The sequence below is a fragment of the Haliotis asinina genome, chromosome 6 (genome assembly GCF_037392515.1).
Source record: "Haliotis asinina isolate JCU_RB_2024 chromosome 6, JCU_Hal_asi_v2, whole genome shotgun sequence".
NCBI lineage: Eukaryota > Metazoa > Mollusca > Gastropoda > Lepetellida > Haliotidae > Haliotis > Haliotis asinina.
The window spans coordinates 46,720,768-46,742,843 of NC_090285.1; the positions used below are offsets into that span (position 1 = coordinate 46,720,768).

The following is a 22,076-nucleotide window of genomic DNA, read 5'->3' on the forward strand; positions in this document are numbered from 1 at the left end:
CAGACCCCTCCACTCCTTTGCTGGTTCGTTGTATCAAGAACCAAAGAAGAAATACTGGCTATATGTAGCTGTGATAAATAATTATTACCGTTACTGCATTTTATATCTCACCTTTACCTATCGTGTCTCGTAGGTCTAATTAGAAGCATGCCAATGGGATATATCTTGGTCTAACCAGCTGCCATGCAAAAGTAATGTGTAGCTTCTATGTGTTGCATGAATGGTATATACTCTATGACCCTGCGTAGTTTGGGGGTATTCAGAAAACATGATGGCATAACTCATTTTTTCATTACGCAACAGCTTATGACATATCGGTATGGATTCTTTTTAACCTGAAGGAAATATATCTCCAAATTCAAACAGCAGTACGAGTCATTAAGGACATAATCTTCGATCACCGGCAGCCACTAAACGTCAAACAGAATACGGAATTTGCAGCAACACCATTGACCTACTTTTCAGCATCCACAATGTTGCAGAAACAGCGGCAGTCATTGTACTAGTAAATCATTGTGGCAGCGCATTTATTATGTATTATACTTTCTCACAGATTTTCTCCGTGTGCCATCAAACATGAAACTCATAAAGCTGTCATTAGTGTTCGCCGGATTCGATCTTAAACAGGATTAAGCACAACCTAGATGTTCAACTGTGTTTCTATGACGTTAGGCTCAGCGGTGACAAAACACATGCAGGCAAAGTGCAAAGTATTGGAACGGTTTATATTGGACCTGTTACTTACATTTCTTATAGTTTTGCATTTTTAATGATATTGATTATATTTCAGTGTAACTAAACAAAGTAACGTGCAGATAAGGAGAGGTTGATTTGGTATTTTAAGAAATTCATGAGACAAGACTTCAAGCGGCCACAGAAGATAAGTAATTAACGTTACATGACTTACCATAATGCAATTAGTTACTATAAACCCCTTGTGCATTTACTGGTGCTTAATTGTTTCACCTATTATCTGTTTAAAGACAAAAACAGTGGTTAATATTCTCCTTTCTTATTAACGTGACAAGCACTAATACACAGTGAGTACACCTTAATCAACATGGACATGCATGGCAATATGACAGATCAATGTCATTACTTATTTGACATCAACTATTCTTACATAGTTATATACAGAGACAAAAAAATGGTGTTCAACAATAGTAAACTTTGGATGAGAACATAAATGACTTATACAAAGTAGAATATACCTCGGGATTACACGAGATTTACGCTTCCATGTTCGAGAGTCAGTGACAGGAAATAGGGCCTTGCTTTGTGTGCTCTTTGGCAATAATATATGTTCTTGCTTGTCACACTCAAGTAGATATTCGATAGGCCTTTCTTTTATCCATCCCCTAACTCCCATATTTTCTCGGGTCCCCCAAGTCTCTGCTTCCTTGTCTTTGTTAGCAGCAACTACATCGCAAAGTCAGGACTATATCTTACATACATATGATGCACTTACTGAAGAGTCATCAAGCTGGAATTGATTTCTCCCCAACAGAATTCATTATAAGGTCATTGACTGGTTACTACAGCTTATTGAATATCGTTTTCATGGGAAACATGGCCATAGTGATTTTGATGTACAATTTCCTATCCTTGAAAGACACATGCATATATAATATTTGCAACAGTGATAGTCCCACAAGACTACTATACAATTCGTGACTATGTGATGTAGGTTTTACTGTTAGGTCTATATGTGACCAGTATAAAGGACATATGTTATCATCCAAGCAACAAATTCATTAATCAAACAAGTACATATCGAAACGTATGATCATGAAGGGAAACAAATTAATCCTGATATTGGTATGTTGCATAATTACCTACTATTTAATATTTTTTACAATGACTAATAATTCCATGATAAGCATTGTAAAAACTTTTTTCAAATTTTTAAACCTACAGTTTATATGTTGTGCATATATCTTAATATCTATTACTTATGTGTTATGTATTTATCTTAATATATACAAAGGTAACGCATTACTATTTCTTGCAATTCTAATCATTTATTGTTTTTGTTCATTGTGTGACAGCGGATACTATCATGGGGAATTTTGGCGGGCACCTGATGTCATTATTGATTTTTAATAATCCATCAAAATAACTGTCACAAAACTTTGATTTTCACCCCTTTTGCAACTGAATTGGCTAAAAACCAAACAGTTTACCATCTGACCTGAACGATATATCTTTTTGTTGTATAATTAATTTGTGTTTCGTGGCATCTGTGCACTATGTATTGGAATACATGGCATTGAATTGTTTATTTTTGCAAAATGAATAAATAGCATTTGAATATATATTTGAATGAAATCCACATATATACATGAGTGTGTGTAGATATTAGATAATAAACACATGTTCATGTGTGTCAGTATATGTGTCTCTGTGTGGGTGTATGTATTTGTTCAGTAAAAGAGGAAAAAGGAAAAGACAGCGGGGGTATTTGAAATGTTTTTCACACACAGGCAAATATATATTGACATATATGCTAATGAATCACGATGATCAAGCATTGAGTTAACAACAGAAAGGACCATAAATCAGATATGGTTTCGTTAGTAATGTTACACGACCCACAGGGATATCTGTATCAAGCTTACTTCAAAGTATCACGATAAGCTGTACATACAGATGCATATAGGCACATACACAATGCACATCGAGGAGGTAATAGCAACATAAACAGGGGGGTTCTTCACTGTTGCATACATAAATAGCAAGCATGTATGCTATGCTAAGCTCTGCTTCTGGGAATGGATATAGTTTTACAAAACGATCCCTTTCACATAGAATTATGTATCATATAATATATGTATCATATGTGATGATTCTTCTTATAATCTTATATGGGGTCTTTCTCCCTTGCTGTATATTGAACGTACCTTTTGTAGGACGTTTGGTTATTCCTTATGGTGATGTTTATGTTGAAGGATACCGTAGTCTATTTGCTTTAATACTTACATGGGATATATGTAATATTTATATAAAATACATGGGATTTAACTTTCAATATCGAGTGTCTAGTGACATGAGGATCTTACAATTCGTGTTTTTGCTTATACCTGCATATATAATGTTGGGAGAATGAATATTGAATATTATAGACATTCACGTTCCACATACTAAAATGTGTGCTAAAATGTTAATGTATAATTTAATTATGTATATCCACGAACAGGATGTGCTAAAACACATGTTTATGTTTGTATCTACACATATAACGTAGGGGGTGGGGGAGAGGGTGAATATGGTCTTAAATCTTATATTGTGAAAAATGTGTTCAACATATTTGTGCTGGGATACGAATGTATAATTTGATTATGTAAATCCTAGAACATGAGGTTCCCTCCAATGCCTGTACATGTGCATACATATATGAAATGTTAGGAAAATGGATATTTTCTTAATCATATATTATGGCTTTGATGTCCCACATAATTATGCTTTGATTATGTATAGCCAAGAACAGGAAGTTGTCATAGTGCATGTACATGTTTATATCTCAATTATATAATGCAGAAGGAAACAAATATTTTCTTAATCATATATCATGACATTAATGTTCCACATACTTGTGCTAAGATGTGCATTTACAATTTAATTATGTACATTTCTGGACAAGGGGTTCTCACAATGCATGTACATGTACATACATGGATAAAATGTAAGAAAACTGAATACCAAATCTTAAAATCCTATTTATTGCATTGATGTTCCATACTTATGCTAAGATGTCAATAGTGAAGTTTTTATGTTTAATCAAGAACAGGAGGTTTCTATTATATATAAACTGTAAGTAAAATGGATACTGATATAAATTGTATATTGTGGCATCGATGTTCAAAATGCTAAAATGTCAATATTTAAATTAATTATGTATAGCAAAGTACACGACGTGTGAATACTTCATAACTTAGATACGATTCATTATTTGCTTGTGATAAAATATACATGGCATGTCATTTTCTGCTAAAACTTACTACTGTTTGATTGCAGGTATTGGGCACAGATTGGTGACTTCGTTAAACGGTTTGGGGTTACATTATTCAGAATTTGGCTTTTGTTTGCACTTGACGTGGTTGACAAATATGTATAAGTAATAATATGTATTCCTACCTGGTGTACGAATACATCCTGCCCTCCATCATCTGGGGTCACGAAGCCCCATCCTTTGGCCACATTGAACCATTTACACATGCCTCTTCTCCGGCCTCCTCCGCCTGAAAAAGTAGTGCATGTCTTTAAACACAAATATATTAATAGAAGCAATTACATTTCGTTGTTTGCTTTGACAACTCTTCAAACGCTTGTCTTCTGGGTGGGAATAAATGTTTTACTTGCTCTTTACCAAATACTCGATAACATGAGGTAAAGTCTGTCAAATAATGGTGCTGGTTTTATCCCAAATATCAACATATGTATTGAAATGAAAGCAGATGCTACATAATTGATTAGGACATCATATACTTGGTATAGGTAAAACATATGAATATTATGTACACGAAAATCAATGAAAAACATATCAATATGACTTGCTGCAAATACAAGCCAATAAAACCACACGGGGTACAATATGTGTCATATTAAATGCTCTGTAAAAACACATATGAATGTTCATATTCTAATGAATAAATAGGTGTAAAATACATGTGATAACCTTCGATGTGGCATGAAATCAATGTACAATTTGCATACGACTGTGATTCATGAACTTTCTCAATACTAATCGTTGGCCATTTTAAACCAGATTGGATACAGCATGGTTCATATGTGTAATGTTGATGGTGTTAACAAAACAGCTATAATGCACAGTTCCAATGCTGGATTATACAGTGACACATTGATATGTCTCTTGCAAGAAAGTATCAAGATACCATCACTACATTTAATAACATTTCCAGAAATTATCTAGGCAGATATGTTACAAAACAAAACTTACATTTGAAAATATGGTATAGTTTTAATACAAATCCAACAAGCATAAAAACAGTTAGTACACATAACTGTAACATTGCATGGATGTGTCTGATTGTACAGCAGTTAAGCAGATAGATGCTGGTAAGTCAAAAAAATGGTTCCATCATTGGGTTTTATCATAGAACATAGTCACACAAATCGGGTAATTATATTATCCTCTATAAAACTCACATCCAGGTGAAATATACATTATAGTTATGTGTTCTTATTTATATATATTTTCTGCAAAGTTTTACAATTGTTCTTCCAAGATGTCAACAGTTTTATTAGGGTATGTTTCAGTCAAATGCACACTCCTTTAAAACACACAACTGACAGCAAATTTGCAATCAAAACAAGTTCATCTGTAAAGGTAATCAATTATACTTACACTTAAAAGGCCTACTTTCATTTCTGACTGACATTTAACTTGTTCAAGGTAAATGATAAAATGACAAAATTCGGCGTTATGAAATTAGTGTTGTATTATTTGATCTCATCATTATTTATTTTTGCAAAGTCAGCAATAATGCTGAGAGTGTCCTCAATGTGAAGCCATGTTTAGAGCAAGGTTGAGGGAAGTACCACGAGGAAGGGGAGCCATAAAAAACGATGAACAAGAGGTACATGATAAAACCAGCTAGTAGACGCAGGGAAATTATACCATGGAGTAAGCGACCTATTTTCCCTGCCTAACGAAACCGTGCCGGAGGTTCTACCATAGCCTTGTATGATGGATACAAGCACCAAGTTGTAAGGCTAGATTTGGAATATTGGGCAAAGTTTGACGACAGACACTGGGAGATGGCCTTGACAACACGATGTAAACACGACATTGCCTACATCTACCACAACGAACAGGAAGGTCTTGGGACACGGGAAGGAATTCGGATGCTGGGAAATACTGACACACACTTTTGTTTTCACAAAAAATCCACAATGGTAGTGCATTCCACGAGAGTATAAAATGGGAAAAAATCAATATTTGGTAAGATTCGCATTATACATGAGCGTTTGGCTGGAAATGCACACTCATTTACAATGTAATATGGTAATAACGAGGTACAGAGTCAGACACCCGGTGTCTCGATGTTATGCAACAGATCCTACCAGGGGGGTTCCCACCGACCATTGCCATACACACGCACTTGTCCGAGGAGTCATTGACCCCACCAAGCCAGCGCGCAGTATCCATGCGCGGCTACCGGCCTGTGTAAGCCTGGTTGTACCTCACTGGTCGACTGAGCTCACCTTGCTGGTGTCCAGGATCTCCACTGGTCAGCCAGCTGGCCATGTCCGGGCCACAGAGATGAAATGGACGGGCACTCCTTCCCTCACCTCTGGCCGCCGACTACTCGCATCTCTCGCTCACTGCAATATGGACATCACGGCCAGTGCGCACTTACATTGAGCGGAAGCGTGCTTGCTTAAACTACACAGCGCCCTCCCAAACTCCCAGTCCCCAAAGTCTGACCATCGGTCACTCAGGCATGACTACAACTCTGCGAGTGTCCCAACAACCCTCCCGTGACACGCTTATCCCTTGCTCTTATCCCTTCCCCCAGTGTGGCCGGGGTTAGCCGGCGAACGCCATTAGAAACATGGAGGACTGACTACCTTGGTGAGGTGAGCACGACGCCATCAGCTGATTTCCCCCCGACTCTCAGATCTCTCCCTTGAGTCGGTTGCTGCCTCATAGAAGCTGGCTGTGTCCACGTTGAGATGACCACTGTCCACCTCCTCGACTCCGACTGAGCGCAGGATCACCGTCACTCGCTGCTTGACCGAGGCCATAGGATAAGGAATGCTAGCTTTTTCGAACGAAGCGCCATGAGATCCGCGTAAGTCGATGACAGACGGAGGTAGGAGGGAGGGAGCGGGGACGCGGACCTATCAATGCTAACCTTAACTCATCATTTCACCTACGATCACCTGGCACAACTAACAATGTTCATGTGACCGCCTCGCAAACCCTCTCACAGCCTAGCCTTATTATGAAAATCGCATGCATTGCGAGTCGAGGGCAAAAACATTCTGATTGGTGAAATAATCTAACAGTTTTATTTATAGCAAACAAAAATCAATCAATCACCGATAATCCGTTTCAATCAATAGATCAATGTTGACCCGAATACCGAATTTGTTGTAGCACTGGTGGTCCCCCGTGACCTCATTTCCCGATCACATGGGTGGTTTCACTCCAGTAGGTAGACCGGAGCAAGCTCAATCAGCTGATCGCCGAGATAGCTGAGCCGGCTTATGGTGGGGTGTAAGGGGTCTGTATGTCCTCTTCCTACCCTATATCTGGGTCTCAACCAAGCTTTAAGGATCAGTTGGTGCTCCTTCCCCATCCCTTACCCCCAATGCCCGTATCCGGCCTCGAAAAGAAAAGAGGTCAGACTAATGTTATCAGATGTGAACAGAAAACCCTTGCCAATGGTACACGCGAGTGACAAAATAACAAACATAATTAATACTATGCAGTGCCAATGCTATGACACTGCAAATACTGCAAGCACCAAGAGAAAAAAGACATGTCACCACAGTGCTACTATTTGCTTTTTTGTGTCGTAATCGCATTCTTCAAATTTTCTACAAAACACTTGTAAATAGAGCGGGTTAAAGGAGGGTGAACGCAAGGCTCGCACGCCGACTTGTCATGCCGCGAGACTATCAGCTTCAACCGAAAGTGTGTCAACTTCTCTCGCCTTCATTCAGTCCCTTGTCTTAGGCCACGAGTGACCACGGACAGTAGTGCACATTCGTGATTGAATCAAGGGCCTCTGACCATTATAGAATAGGGGCCACACACTCAACAAAGAACATATTAGCAAAAAATGCGCCCATTCTGAAAGCGCGAGGGGTAGGTCTGACCCCATTTTGAGTGGGTGGGAAGTGAGGGTGCATAGAAAGGGTAGAAGGGGCATGACACCCTCCCAGTGACTTACAAGGGGCAGATCTTGCCCACGAGGGTCACGTGGAAGCTGAATGAGATATGTAAAGTACTGTTCCCCTACCTGAGGCCATGGTATTCCGTCTCAGCTGTCAGTCGGATTCCAACTCGTAGCTAGCCTGACCGGTCAGCGGGACCACCCGCCTGCTACTCTCCTAAGCGAATCCTATCTCTTAGAATAATCCTCATTTCGTCAGAGAGGCCATCGGTTACTCAGTTAGCCTTTCAACACGTGACCCCCAATTACTCGCTCATTGTACTAATTACAAATAGTTCACAATTTATCCGCCAGCAAACCACCAATCAGAATGCAGCTTTCCCTGTCACAGTTTGGAATCCATTTCACCGGGCTGACCACGTGTTGTGAATATTTCAAGGAAATAGAGGCTAAATTTTCAAGTCTTTCACTCCTAAAACACACCCCAACAACCTTTCTGTGAGATGTGCCCCAGAAACGAGTGTGTGTAGAGTATTTATAGCCCGCTTACGATCAAGGGGAGGGGGCGAGCATCTGGGGCTGGACGTTGTGGGAGGGACTAGGAAGGAGGGTCCGGCATCCTGTATGCTAGTATAAATAGCGCGTCCACAGGTTACACATATAAAACACAATGGCGTGCTTAGTGGAGAAAAGAGTTGCCAGTGGCATAGTTCATCAGTCTCCGCGGTTCTTTTAAGTACAGGAGTAAAAGCGAGGCTAATGCCATCGTGTTTAGAACCGAACGGCCAGTTCAAGGTTGATTCACAGGGTGGATGTTCACATACAGCCCGTGATCCTTCACCGACAGAATTAAAAACATCACCCGTCATCTGTATCAGTAATCCATGGAAGAAGGCTCCGGGTCAGGTCGCACATGTTTGTTGTGTATCGATCGGACCACATATACAATCAAGTATCAATACTATGTACCGTGTACCGATCTCAGTCCTGGGAGGTTCCCGTCACAGCCAGCCCATCAAGTATTGTCCACTCCCTGGCTCCACCCACCTGACCATCAGCTGTCACGTGACCCGTCAGTCAAATATCTTTTGCTTGGTCAGAAATGGACAGTATGAATTCATGCCCCCACATACGTATATCCACTCTCCATAGAGCGCTCTGCACGACTACATGTGCATATGCTAAAAATAGCACCACTTTCTAATTCCTCGGTCTGTACAACTCATAAAGTGTATGATTCCCTGTGTTATACGAACACGAGATAATCGAGGTAGCGCACCAGTGATTATATGGGGCGGCAAAGGTGCTTGGGGACAGGGTGGCCCCCACAGAGCCCAGGAAATGAGGTCATATAGACGTATACGTATACAGACACAATCAATAATGTATAGATTCCAAGGCAGCTAGACCTGATGTATCAGAAGGTAATCAGCGAAAGCAAGGCATGTCAAGTAGACATCATTGCCACACACCTTCTTCAAACTAAACAAGGTGAATATACCACACAAATAGCATAATATTGTGTTCCGCGTTAAAGTGTTGGGATCAAAACAGTTGTAAGAAGCTAATCATAGGAACAGGTAAGGCTGGTTTCATTTCATCAATCTCATATTTGAGTTGTTATTGATTAAACACACGCTCACTAATTAACCCCGTCACACTGAATATCGCTGATAGCAATGTAAATGTAGTTTTAATAATATGACAACCTTCTGGTGTGATTCACAGAAAAGATATCCAGAGATATCTAGGTATTTCTGACAGGTGACTAATCTATTCATGAGACCCCCATTGTAAAATGTCCTATTTCATTGTGTTTATTTCATTGCACTGAAGATACTGTTTGCATTTATAGTATGATTCAGTCACAGTTGGATAGTTGATTAATACTTTCATTTTATATTTAGATTATTCCCATGCAAACTATAACATAACTTGATGACAACGTAATGAGAAATAGAGGCAACTGTGAATGAGATTGTGGTCAGCTGATGTAAAAACAACTTGAAGTTTGCATCACCTCTAACTTTGAATTATGTTGTCTCTAAATATTATGTTATGGTAACATTGTAACGTTATAACAATCGCGTTGAAACTTTGACATAACCATATGAGAACACATGATTACCTATTTTAAGCCACTGGTCATTCAGTGATCACATCATGGCAATACTTTAAAACCTTGTTATGATCATGTGATCACCATGTGACGGTCACCATTCAGTGAAAACTGTGTGACCTGATCATGACAATACTTTGAAACATTACAGTGTAAATGTCATCACCATTTGTCATTGTCACCATTCAGTGAAAACTGTGTGATCACATAATGACAACACTGTGGACCTTTGTAATGATAATGTGATCAGATCATGACAATACTTGGAAATAATACAGTGTAGATGTCATCACCATTTGTCATTGTCACCATTCCATGAAAACTGTGTGATCACATTATAACAACACTATGGACCTTTGTAATGATAATGTGATCAGATCATGACAATACTTTGAAACATTACAGTGTAACTGTCATCACCATTTGTCACTGTCACCATTCCATGAAAACTTTGTGATCACATTATGATAACACTATGGACCTTTGTAATGATAATGTGATCAGATCATGACAATACTTGGAAATATTACAGTGTAGATGTCATCACCATTTGTCATTGTCACCATTCCATGAAAACTGTGTTATCACATTATAACAACACTATGGACCTTTGTAATGATAATGTGATCGGATCATGACAATACTTTGAAACATTACAGTGTAAATGTCATCACCATTTGTCACTGTCACCATTCAGTGAAAACTGTGTGATCACATTATGATAACACTATGGACCTTTGTAATGATAATGTGATCGGATCATGACAATACTTGGAAATATTACAGTGTAAATGTCATCACCATTTGTCATTGTCACCATTCAGTGAAAACTGTGTCATCACATTATGACAATAACTATAAGAGCTACTGTCACCATTCTTTGATAGTTTCATGAAGGATATGTTAAACATTAAAGTATGTTGTTACAATTCTGGGATGTTTCATGAAGGATATGTTAGTCATAACATTATGCTGTCACCATTCTGTGAAGGTGTCATGAAGGATATATTAATCATAAGAGTATATTGTCACCATTCTGTGACGTTCCAGGAAGGATATGATAACCATAAGTGTATGTTGTCAGCATTGTGTGAAGGTGTCATGAATAGACGATGAGCATAAGAGCATGTTGTCTCCATTCGGTGAAGGTTTCATGAAGGATATGTTAGTCATGAGAGTGTATGTTGTCACTGTTGTGTGAAGGTGTCATGAAGGATGCATTAATCATAAGAGCATGTTGTCACCATTCTGTGCAGGTTTCATAAAGGATATATTAGTCATGAGAGTATGTTATCACCTTTCTGTGATGTTTCAGGAAGGATATGTTAGTCATAACATTATCTTGTCACCATTATGTGGGGGTGTCATGAAGGATATGTTACTCATAAGAGCATGTTGTCACAATTCTATGATGTTTCATGAAGGGTATGATAACCATAAGTGTATGTTGTCACTATTGGGTGAAGGTGTCACGAAGGATAGATTTATCATAAGAGCATGTTATCACCATTCTGTGAAGGTTTCATGAAAGATATGTTAGTAATAAGACCATTCTGTGAGGGTTTCATGAAGGATATGTTGATCTTAAGAGTATGTTGTCACCATTCTGTGATGTTTCATGAAAGATATGTCAGTCATAACGTTATGTTGTCAGCATTGTGTGAAGGTGTCATGAAGAATATAATAATCATAAGAGTATGTTGTCACCATTCTGTGACGTTTCAGGAAGGATATGATAACCATAAGTGTATGTTGTCAGCATTGTGTGAAGGTGTCATGAATATATGATGAGCATAAGAGCATGTTGTCACCTTTCGGTGAAGGTTTCATGAAGGATATATTAGTCATGAGAGTATGTTGTCACAACTGTGCCACTACAAACAAAAATGTCACTACCTTACAACTTTGCCACTACCTTACACCTCTACCACTACCATACAACTCTACCACTACCTTACAATTCTACAACTACCTGCCAACTCCATCACTACCTGGAACTTCTACCAATACCTGCCACCTCTGCCACTACCTAACTGCTCTATCACTACCTTGCAACTATGCCACTACCTTACAACTCTCTCAATACCTTACAGCTCTACCACTACCTTACAAATCCATCACTACCTGCCACCTCTACCACTTCCTTACAATTCTATCACCACCTGCCAAACTCTACCACTACCTGAAAAACTCTACCACTTCCTGACAATTCTGCTACTACCTTACAATTCTAGCTGACAGCTCTACCGCTATCTGACTCTACCGCTACCTGACAACAAGCAGTGCATTTGTTATGTGGCGAGTAGCTATCTATATATTCTGACAAAGCAGATAGTCTGTTGTAACCATTGTATGACCGCTGCGTGGATTTGTTGTATCAGCTGGTAGATGTCATGTGGCAGTTTATAACTTGATGACACCTCTAAGGTAGCATTGTAGTCGTGATCAAAATATTAAACCTATGTTTTATTCATGAGAATGCAAGCCATACAACCCCTTCCATATTCATGAGAAATTGCTAAAGCTACAGTCCATTATTCGACTGGTACTATATAATAAATACTGTGTTTCACTATCTAACAGAGATGTGTCCTGGCCTTAGCGAAAAGGTGTCACACGTCATCCTGGCCTTCGCGAAAAGGTGTCACGCGCCAAAAACACATGCAAAGGCCATTGAAATGTCCATCTGAACAAACACAAAATCATATGGCGCTTGCCAAATAGGCCATTTCACTGAACATCAGTTTAGTCATTCGTATGTGATTTGTTTTAAATTGAGTATATCCACATTCCTATATTTCACAGCTTTATTGATGCCTCTGTTGCCATCAACAGATATCTTGCAATTGTATGATCACTCGGTGGTCGTCGCACAATCACCTAATACTCCTTAACCTGCTTCTGACAAACCTGTAATTATTTCTTCAAGATCTGCCGTGCTTCATGGACCCACCCCATGAAGCACTTATGACATCTTTGGTCAACTTGTGAAACAAGAATCAGATCACCTGCTCACATTACACTTTTTAACAATAATGTACGTGCAGAACAACATTTGACCTCCTGCATACCACAAAATATGTTTCCAAGAAATACACTTCATTGTGTTATATGTCATGCAGTTTTCATGATGGAAATCAGAGATGCTTGAGGGTGGTATGAGACATCGGCAGCATGCATATTGATAGTGGTGATTGTGTTTCAATGCATGCTACGTTTTATCCCATAGGGTGAATGCTTTAGTGGGTCGGTTTAACGTTGCTTGGAGGAGACTTAAGCGTCAGTTTTGTTCGTTTGTTGTTTATGAACACCCACTGTCACGGTTGTCTGTAAGTAATCGATTAGTCGCAAGATAATCTAGTGACCGATGTTATGAACAAACCAAAGTGCCGAATTATGACGACACACTGTGAGCAAGTCATCGAGCGTTGTCCATATAAATGAGTGAGTTTAGTTTTACGCCGCTTTTAGCATTATTCCAGCAATATCACGGCGAGGGGACAAGAAAAAGGCTTCACACATTACATGTAAGTAATCAAACCCGGCTCTTCGGCGTGACGAGCGAACGATTTAACCACTAAGCTACCCCACCGCCCCCGATGTAAATGAAAACTTACAGTTATTAATATTAGCTTATGACTTGACGCATAGCATGTGTTCGGGTGTGTGTCTGTGTGTAAGTGTGTGTGTGCGCAAAGTAATGTATTGCTCCGCGGTCAGTATTTTCCACTTTGCAGGGATCCTATCCTCAACCGAGGTGTCGATTCAGTGTGAGAGAGCCCCTAAAGGGCGTCATGTGTGTTTGAATGAATGAATGTGGTTTTACGACATTTTCAGTATTACTATAACATTCTCGCAGAGGGTACAAAAATGTGACCCGTGTACTCATACAGGGGAATGAATAAGTGTATGACAAGCGGGGATACAGAGAGAGAGAGAGAAAGAAAGAAAGAAAGAAAGAAAGAAAGAAAGAAAGAAAGAAAGGATGCACACTGTTGCCAAATAGGGGAGTGCATGCTTCATTTTCACACGAGTTACAATGGTCATATAAACAAATTTTCCGGACAAAAGGGAGGCGACTAACCGCCTATTTATGAGCGTGAAGACAAGCACTATCATCGCATGATCACCTGCTCGATTCCTTATGAATAATTTAGAAAACAAGGACACATACTTGTCCGTTAATTCATTCAAATTCAAATAGATGTTACCTCACGCCTCTTGGAATATCGTATTAACCAAACAAATTTTCCATTGCCCGCTCTAAAACTATTTTACAAAATTCACATGGTATATTAATCTTAATCATGCACAATACACATATTTCTGTTCCTGAATATATAGTTAGACAGTCATTTTGCCGCCTCATATCGTCGCTGAATGTAGAAATGTACCTATAACGTGCCTTCTAATGTAAGTACTGCCACGCATGACAGCTTCGAACTATTGAACCTGAAACAATGAAGGATCCTAACAGGAGGGTCTGCGACTGTTACGAACGTTAGCAGTTCATGATGTGTTGATGCATGAAATATCAGCCTGTGGGATCACGTGATTACAACAGATCGTGAACAGTTATGGTTTACGAAAGAGATAATAAAGTTGATACGATTGGCCACGTAATAACTACCACATTCCTCAAAGCATTATGCAAAACTAAACACCAAACAATAATCGGTCTGGAACATCTCCTCAAATAGATCCCGCGGAGTATAAGAGTTAAAAAGTCCTGAAGAATAAATAAGTCTGTACACATCTCGCGTGCAATAATTCGATTCGTTCTCCATGGTTGATAATATCGCTGCACATGTTTTCATAATGTATGAGTATGTATAAGGTCATACAGCTTCAAAACAAAGTGCATGCACGTGTGACGTTGGAATAGGAAGTAGTGACATAAAAGAAAAGCCATCTCTAAACATAACGACAAAGACCAAAACGGAGCGCATTAAACATTGTCATGAGTCTACACGTTAAACAAAGTGTCGTTCAAAAACAACCATTAAACGATACAGAACATATATAATTGAGGAAAGTAAAGACATTAAAACACCTTTTCATGTGAACATATTACGTTGAGGTTTATCATTTCAGCGGACGAAAGAGGCCGCCCATGCTCCTTTAAACACCACAGTGGTTTCAGAAAATCTTATCTAAAATCTAAACGGGGACGCGAGTTGTGCGCGCACTCGCGTTCTCTTTGTATTCTCATACGATACGTGATGCAACCACACAGCTCCGAAGAGAACAAAGTTATCTAAAAACAAACACTTTATATATCGTGACGATATTGAGGTGGCTGAATAGGCAGATTAAAACGTTCTTTCACTTTCACATAGATTCAGACAGGGGAGGCAAGCCTGTGTGTACGAATATAGGAGATGCCGACAACAGTTGTAAACTAGGAGTAAGCTCGTTACTCACCGAAATGCCCATCCCAATCTCGCATGACTCAGTTTTAAAACCCAGCTTCCTCAACTGCGCAGTTTTTATGAATCATAGTTCCACAATTCACCAAAAAAATCCCATTTCATTTTACTAATTGATTACGTTTCTTCCAAACCGACAAATAAATTACGCTCGAAGCTGCTCCCCGCGAAGACGGAAGCTAATTGGCCAGCGTGCCGCTCACCTGAGGAGGGACGGAGGGGTTCCAGCGCGCGACTACCTGCATGTCTTTGGGGGCACGTCAGGTGTGTGAGCAGGCTCGGCTATGCGGGCAGGGAAGTTTTGTTAGACGAACATGTGCTGGGGTTATCAATAATGCGACGGAGTCAGTCATGTGGACTAAAATATAGTTTGTTACCGCTAATGCTAGCGATATAGTTACATCGCTTCACTTATGTTGCAGTTCGTATGACAGTCTATGGAGCCTAATATGAAACATAACTGAGATGATTGTATCAGCAGGACCTTTAGTTTCGTTTGATTATGAAACAAAGTTTTGTGAACTGTCTTGTAAATTAGCCTTCTGGTTTAATTTTGGGAGATGAGCGGAGATGAATGAGTATTTGTGTTCATAAGACATGCAGAAAGGCGGTTTAGGTGGACACGACCATGTTTGGGCTAGAGTTATATGATGCGTTCTTCATAGTATAGCATCAAGCATATGTTAGTAGGGTGGAAAAAACAATAAAACTGAGAATAATAGCAATATACGATGTTGTAGCATATAGTAGTAGTAGCAGCAGCAGCAGCAGCAGTAGTAGTAGTAGCAGCAACAGCAGCAGCAACGGCAGCGGCAGCGGTAGTGGTAGTGGTAGCGGTAGTGGTATTGGTAGTGGTAGTGGTAGTGGTAGTGGTAGTGGTAGTGGTAGTGGTAGTAGTAGTATCAGCGGCAGTAGTAGTAGTTTGTTTTACGCCGCGCTTAGCAATATTCCAGTCATGTGAGGATCACAGTTGTTGTAGTAGTTGCAGTTAGCGTAGTAGTAGCAGAAGCAGCAGTAGTAGTAGTTGTAGTAGTAGTAGTGGCGGTGGTGGATGTACACTTCCATTACCCATATTGCAACGGTAGGGGACATTAGTGCTGAATTTCACAGGGCCATGCCAAAGACTTCGGTTTTACGATCGAGCCCTTCAACCATCACGGTTTGTGTTACCACACTTACTGTTTGTGTCGATGTTACCGTAGTTACCGTGTGCGTTACTGTTACCGATGCTGTTGTTTGTGTTAATGTTACCCGCCCCATCCCTATGTGAAAGAAATTTAAAATAACGATCTTAAGGCACATCAAAAACAAAGACTGTTATTTCAATTAATTTTGCACAGCCCTTTTTTAAACGTCACTTTTATTTAGAACATTGCTTTAGAATTACGCCCAGGGTAATGGCACATACTAGGTTAAACACCATCTAATTTCATCGAATTGAGCCCGTGACTGATTACATTATCCCCTGTAATGGCGTTCTGCATGTACAACACGTGCATGCACACACGTGGCACGCTATAGGTAATGGGGAGACACCTCGCTATAAGTTAATTAATCGAAAGAATAGCAACTTGACTTTTGATAGCTGTAAGTTTGATAATAATGAGAGGATCCTTTGATGAAGTACCAAAATATTTTGTAGTCCATCACGAGCGAAACTGTGAACCACTGTGTTTTGTTGTTTAACTCTTCATCGCAATATGAAGATGGCCTGTAAATATGCGAGTATGGACCAGACAATCTTATGATTGGCATCGTGAGTACCGATCTGTGCTAATGATAACAAGCATCAATCAAATCACCGAGTCTGACCACCCGATCCCGTCAGTCGCTTCTTTCCACAAGTACAGGTTGGTGAAGATCATTTCTAACACTGATCTTCACGGATTTCAAGTAGGTGATGGTTAGACAAAGTTGTTTTTGTCCATTTACGAATACTTAATATGGTAAAATTACTGATTATCAGTTAATTCATACTAAAGTGATATTTCACATAACGTATTTAAATGAAATATTTCATTAAAACTTACCGGTCGTCCTTATCAAAAAGTATTTCAATATCAATGTCGGATCTGGTATCAATGAAACTTGTGTACATCCTAGCGATATTAAAAATGCCCACACCATGATTCATCCACAGTAACACACACTGTGCGGAATCTTGATTAAAGATGCAGCTTCACAACGATATCCAAGATACAATCTGACCATGACTGATTTCATATGATAAGACTGATACTGAAATAATAAAGGTTCATATATAATTCAAACACTCCAACGGCACAGCGATAGTGTACATCGTAACAAAGATCTTAGCGTAGAGATGAAGAAGGAAAAGTAAAATGTAAACAAGGGCAAATATGAACACACAGAGCATTTTCCAAAACGGAAACTGAACCAGATGCTGGGTGTTGCGAATGAGTGAGTGAGTGAGTGAGTGAGTGAGTGAGGTTCTACGCAGACCTTTAAGCAATATTCCTGCGACACTGCAACATCAGAGAAGGGCTTTACACGTGGATGTACCATGTTGGGAATCGAACCATTTTCTTCGGCGTGATGAGCGAACACTTTCGTCACTAACCTACCCCAACAATCCTCGGCTTCTTAGCGAGGGCTAAAACCGGTGATATCAACTTAATATTAGGTTTGTTAAGAGCCTAAAACCAGTGATATCAACTTAATATTATGTTTGTTAAGAGCCTAAAACCAGTGATATCAACTTATTATTATGTTTGTTAAGAGCCTAAAACCAGTGATATCAACTTATTATTATGTTTGTTGAGAACCTAAAACCAGTGATATCAACTTATTATTATGTTTGTTAAGAACCTAAAACCAGTAATAACAACTTAATATTATGTTTGTTAAGAACCTAAAACCAGTGATATCAACTTAATATTATGTTTGTTAAGAGCCTAGAGCGATTTGATGAATCTGTTATTGATGCCAAACACACACTGACAGTTACCTTTAATTTGTTCTTGTGCTGAACGGTCATTGTTGAACTAATGAGATCATTTAAGACGTCGATTATGAAATATTACAGTGACTCAGCATAATAAAGCACACCTTGAATGATTAACCATTTAGCCTAATCGTTAATGCTATCTCTTTGTGACACAAAGTAAACTGATTGTATCCTAAAAGGTGTTTGATGAGAACAGAACCTCCGCAAACGTTATTGCAAATATCTGACCGTTATTACACCGATCGCGATTCATTTATAAATACCTGTTCTATGTAATTTAACTACTATGTAGGATATATAGCCAGTCGAACAAAAGGGTCAAGATTGTACTTGGTCGTTCAAATTGATTTAACATATTGCCAATGTGCTGATATTAAACATGTGACAGAACAAACGCTAACAGCGTCATCATGATCGTATGTTTCATAAGAACGTAAGATACCACTGAACGTTACTTGCTGAATCTCAGTAAATAACAGCGACAATACTTCCGTAGTCATAAGACACCTATGTTGTGAGCTGTGCTCATTGTACGATTCTGACATATATGACAAGTATGTGTCAGTGAAAAGCTATCAAATAGCAATAATAAAAGGCGATTGAAAAATTGGAACCTGCCCTGAGCCACCGACTTCAAGACAATAAAAATAGCACACAGGCTCACCTGAGTGAATTAGCTTTCACCACCAGGTAAGTGTTAGCTCCGATATATCAAAGACCAACTGGACAATGGCTGCAAAAACTGCAATACTGTTTTCGCGAACACCCATGTGACAGTGGTTCATAAACACACATTCATTGTTCATATTCGGAATTGTACAATCGATACAGTTTATGAAACTGTGTTGTGTCACCAATATGTATATATAGACTTGGAAAGAATTTGTCACTGAAATTTATGGATGTCAAAGAATTTGTCTCGTATTTTCATGGATGTGGAGAAGGGGTTTATCACTTATGTTTATGGATGTGGATGTTGTTTTGTCACTTATATTTGTGGATATGGAAATGGTTTTCTCACTTATATTTGTGGATGTAGAATGGATTCGTCACATATTTTGGAAGATGTGGATTGGGGCTCGTCACTCATTTTATGGGAAAGGGTTTTTTTATGCATGTTCAAAGGTGTTTGTCACCTATTTTTCTTGAATGTGGAATCAATTTGTCACTTATTTCTAAGGATGTGGAAATGATTTTGTCACTTATTTTGGTGAATGTGCAATGGAGTGTGTCACATGTTTTTATTGAAGTGGAAATGGTTTTACCACTTATATTAATGGATGAACAACCATTAGAATATTATCTAGAAAACATTTTTTCACATCTGTCATCGAGATCACCTCTCTGTTATTAGAACGTTACTAAAATCTAAGAGTGAACTCTAAATACGGAGACCTAACCCTTGAGCCACACTTGGTTAAGTTTGTCATGGGTTGCCATGGACCTGAGGGAACAAAAACGCTCGACCAAGATCTCACTGGAGACAATGTAGAACAAATATTGCATCAATGCTCAGCTGGGTCAAAGCCGTGTCATCTACTGACCTTGAAGCGGTCAGGATGGGCATTCGGTGCGCATTTTCTTGAGATGAAATCCGTTTAATTAGGAACCGCTGGCTGTTCAATATTTCAGAATTTGCGTGGGAGGAAAGTCTTTGTTCAGAGCCAAATGTCGGTTAATTTATCGGTTTCAATTTGATGCCAATGCATTTCAAGAATAAAATGTTTGAAGTTTGAATTAGGACGGCATGAATAATTCGTCTGGAGAATGATGAGTGGGTGGCTGACCGAACATGTAACAATGTGCATGTCAAATACTTTTAGTTGGACTCCCACGCATTTTCAAACAAAAGACATGGCATCTAGCCTTTTCCGAACGTCCCAGCATTGGAGAGAACCATGGAATGAATTCTTACAGAGAACGACATAAAGATATGTTGTCAAATGTGTTCCAAATACCCAACCTAATTACTCCGAGCTGCTAATCGATGTAATAATGATTCTTTACATGCAATAAAACATATTTCATTCCTATTCAACAGTGAATGCCTATGGATAAGTGGCACACAAACAACCCAACTACAATTCCATGATTAAACCCGTTCGACTGCATTACGCTTTTAATTTCTGTCTACTTTGCTATTACTCTCTGTACACACGAAACTCGCAAAGATTCCCATCAAATCAAACTGCAATGCCAACATCGTATTACATCAGATATAGTGGACACGGTGGTCTAGAATATAGAGGCAGTGTTCCAGTTTCATGGATGTCTGAAACAGCCTTTTCTCTAAATTCTATTTTGGATTATATAATTAACTAGTCTGGAATATGTGTAACGCAGTTACATTAATAATAGTTGACATTAATCTCCTACTGTCTGATATTAGCTCTAAGGGCATGTACTCAATGTGGGAGTACCTGCTAGAACTGATTTACACATTAAAAACTAGTGCTGTTCATGCTCTGCTTATTCAAGATGTCTCGGTGTAAATGATTTAAGATGTAAAATTTTACTGAATTTTAATGCTGCGTAAACACACACGGAATTGGTTCATTGTAAAATGCGTTACTTCATCTACAGAATATCGATTACTTGAAGCGTGCTGTGTTGCTTGATTTACAAATTATTTGGTGTTAACATTTGACTTACTGTTGTGGCAGGGTCTTTGATTATTGATACTAAGTAGTCTGTTACATGGTTTACGTTATCCAGATTAGTGGATGTTGAATGCTGTCCCGTGTGATTTACTAGGCAGGAATTATTTGTTGTTAACTTATGTTTCCTTGTTTTACAAGATATGGATTTCAAATTTGGCGTTGTGGTATCTACAGCTTCCGGACTACTTTATGTTGAGTGATGTGTTACTTGATTTACAAAATAAGGACTAACTTATGTTAATTGATATGTTAACTGATTTAAAGGGTATCGGATACTTTATAAAGGTTTTACGATCACTGTCCTACAGCGTTTGATTAAAAGAATGGGTATCGATTACCTACCGAAATATATTCCACTGGAAAATCTTTCACGTAAACCACCCCTTGAGCTTATGTACTCGTAACTGTGTATTATTACCTTTTAGATCGAGTATTCCCCCTGCGCCTATAGAAGTTCTGGTCAGACTTAGTGGGAATCAGTGATGACACCAGGTGTTCACCGAGAGACTTTTGTCACATTGTAACACTGAGGATTTATCTGCATTCAGGTGTTGGCTACCCTGAATGGTTACAAGTTACAAAATATCGTATCCATTTCAGGACATTGCTTGAATAATCATGTCAGTTGGAACCATACTCGCTTAAATAAATTTTACTGACACTTTCACTTTCACTGAAACTTATTATTGACAATGAGTATCCAATATATTGATAATGTCATGGTTTAAAGTGCGACACAAGGAAACATTCAACATGTGAAACACAACCATGTTCCTAAAAGTGTAACGATTATATAATTTTGTAAATGTAATATCATTTTAGCAATCTCAGGTCTCAAGACCATACATCATATTTTACTTCAATAATATTTATGATGCACCATTTCCGACATGTTCACAAAATAACATTTACTATAATAGCTATGTGTTAATTTTCAGTATTTTCAACATGGAATATGATACACAATAAATCGCATATGTGATCATTACACGTTTGATCCCTCTTTTGACAACAACACTCGTAGCCAACCCGTGT

At 38.8% G+C, this 22,076-nt stretch overlaps 1 protein-coding gene across 4 annotated transcripts in view; it reads right to left on the reverse strand.

Annotated features, from left to right (window-relative positions):
* The window catches only part of LOC137286815 (protein lin-28 homolog), a 46,925-nt gene that overhangs the window by 16,639 nt on the left and 8,210 nt on the right, over window positions 1-22,076 (reverse strand). For 2 of the 4 annotated variants that reach the window (XM_067818819.1, XM_067818821.1), the window contains exon 2: window positions 4,135-4,238. In XM_067818819.1, the coding sequence (XP_067674920.1) occupies window positions 4,135-4,238 (104 nt within the window). Of the gene's footprint in view, window positions 1-4,134; window positions 4,239-6,225; window positions 6,303-7,991; window positions 8,062-22,076 lie in introns of those variants that run through there. The other 2 variants (XM_067818820.1, XM_067818818.1) reach the window with 2 other exon arrangements.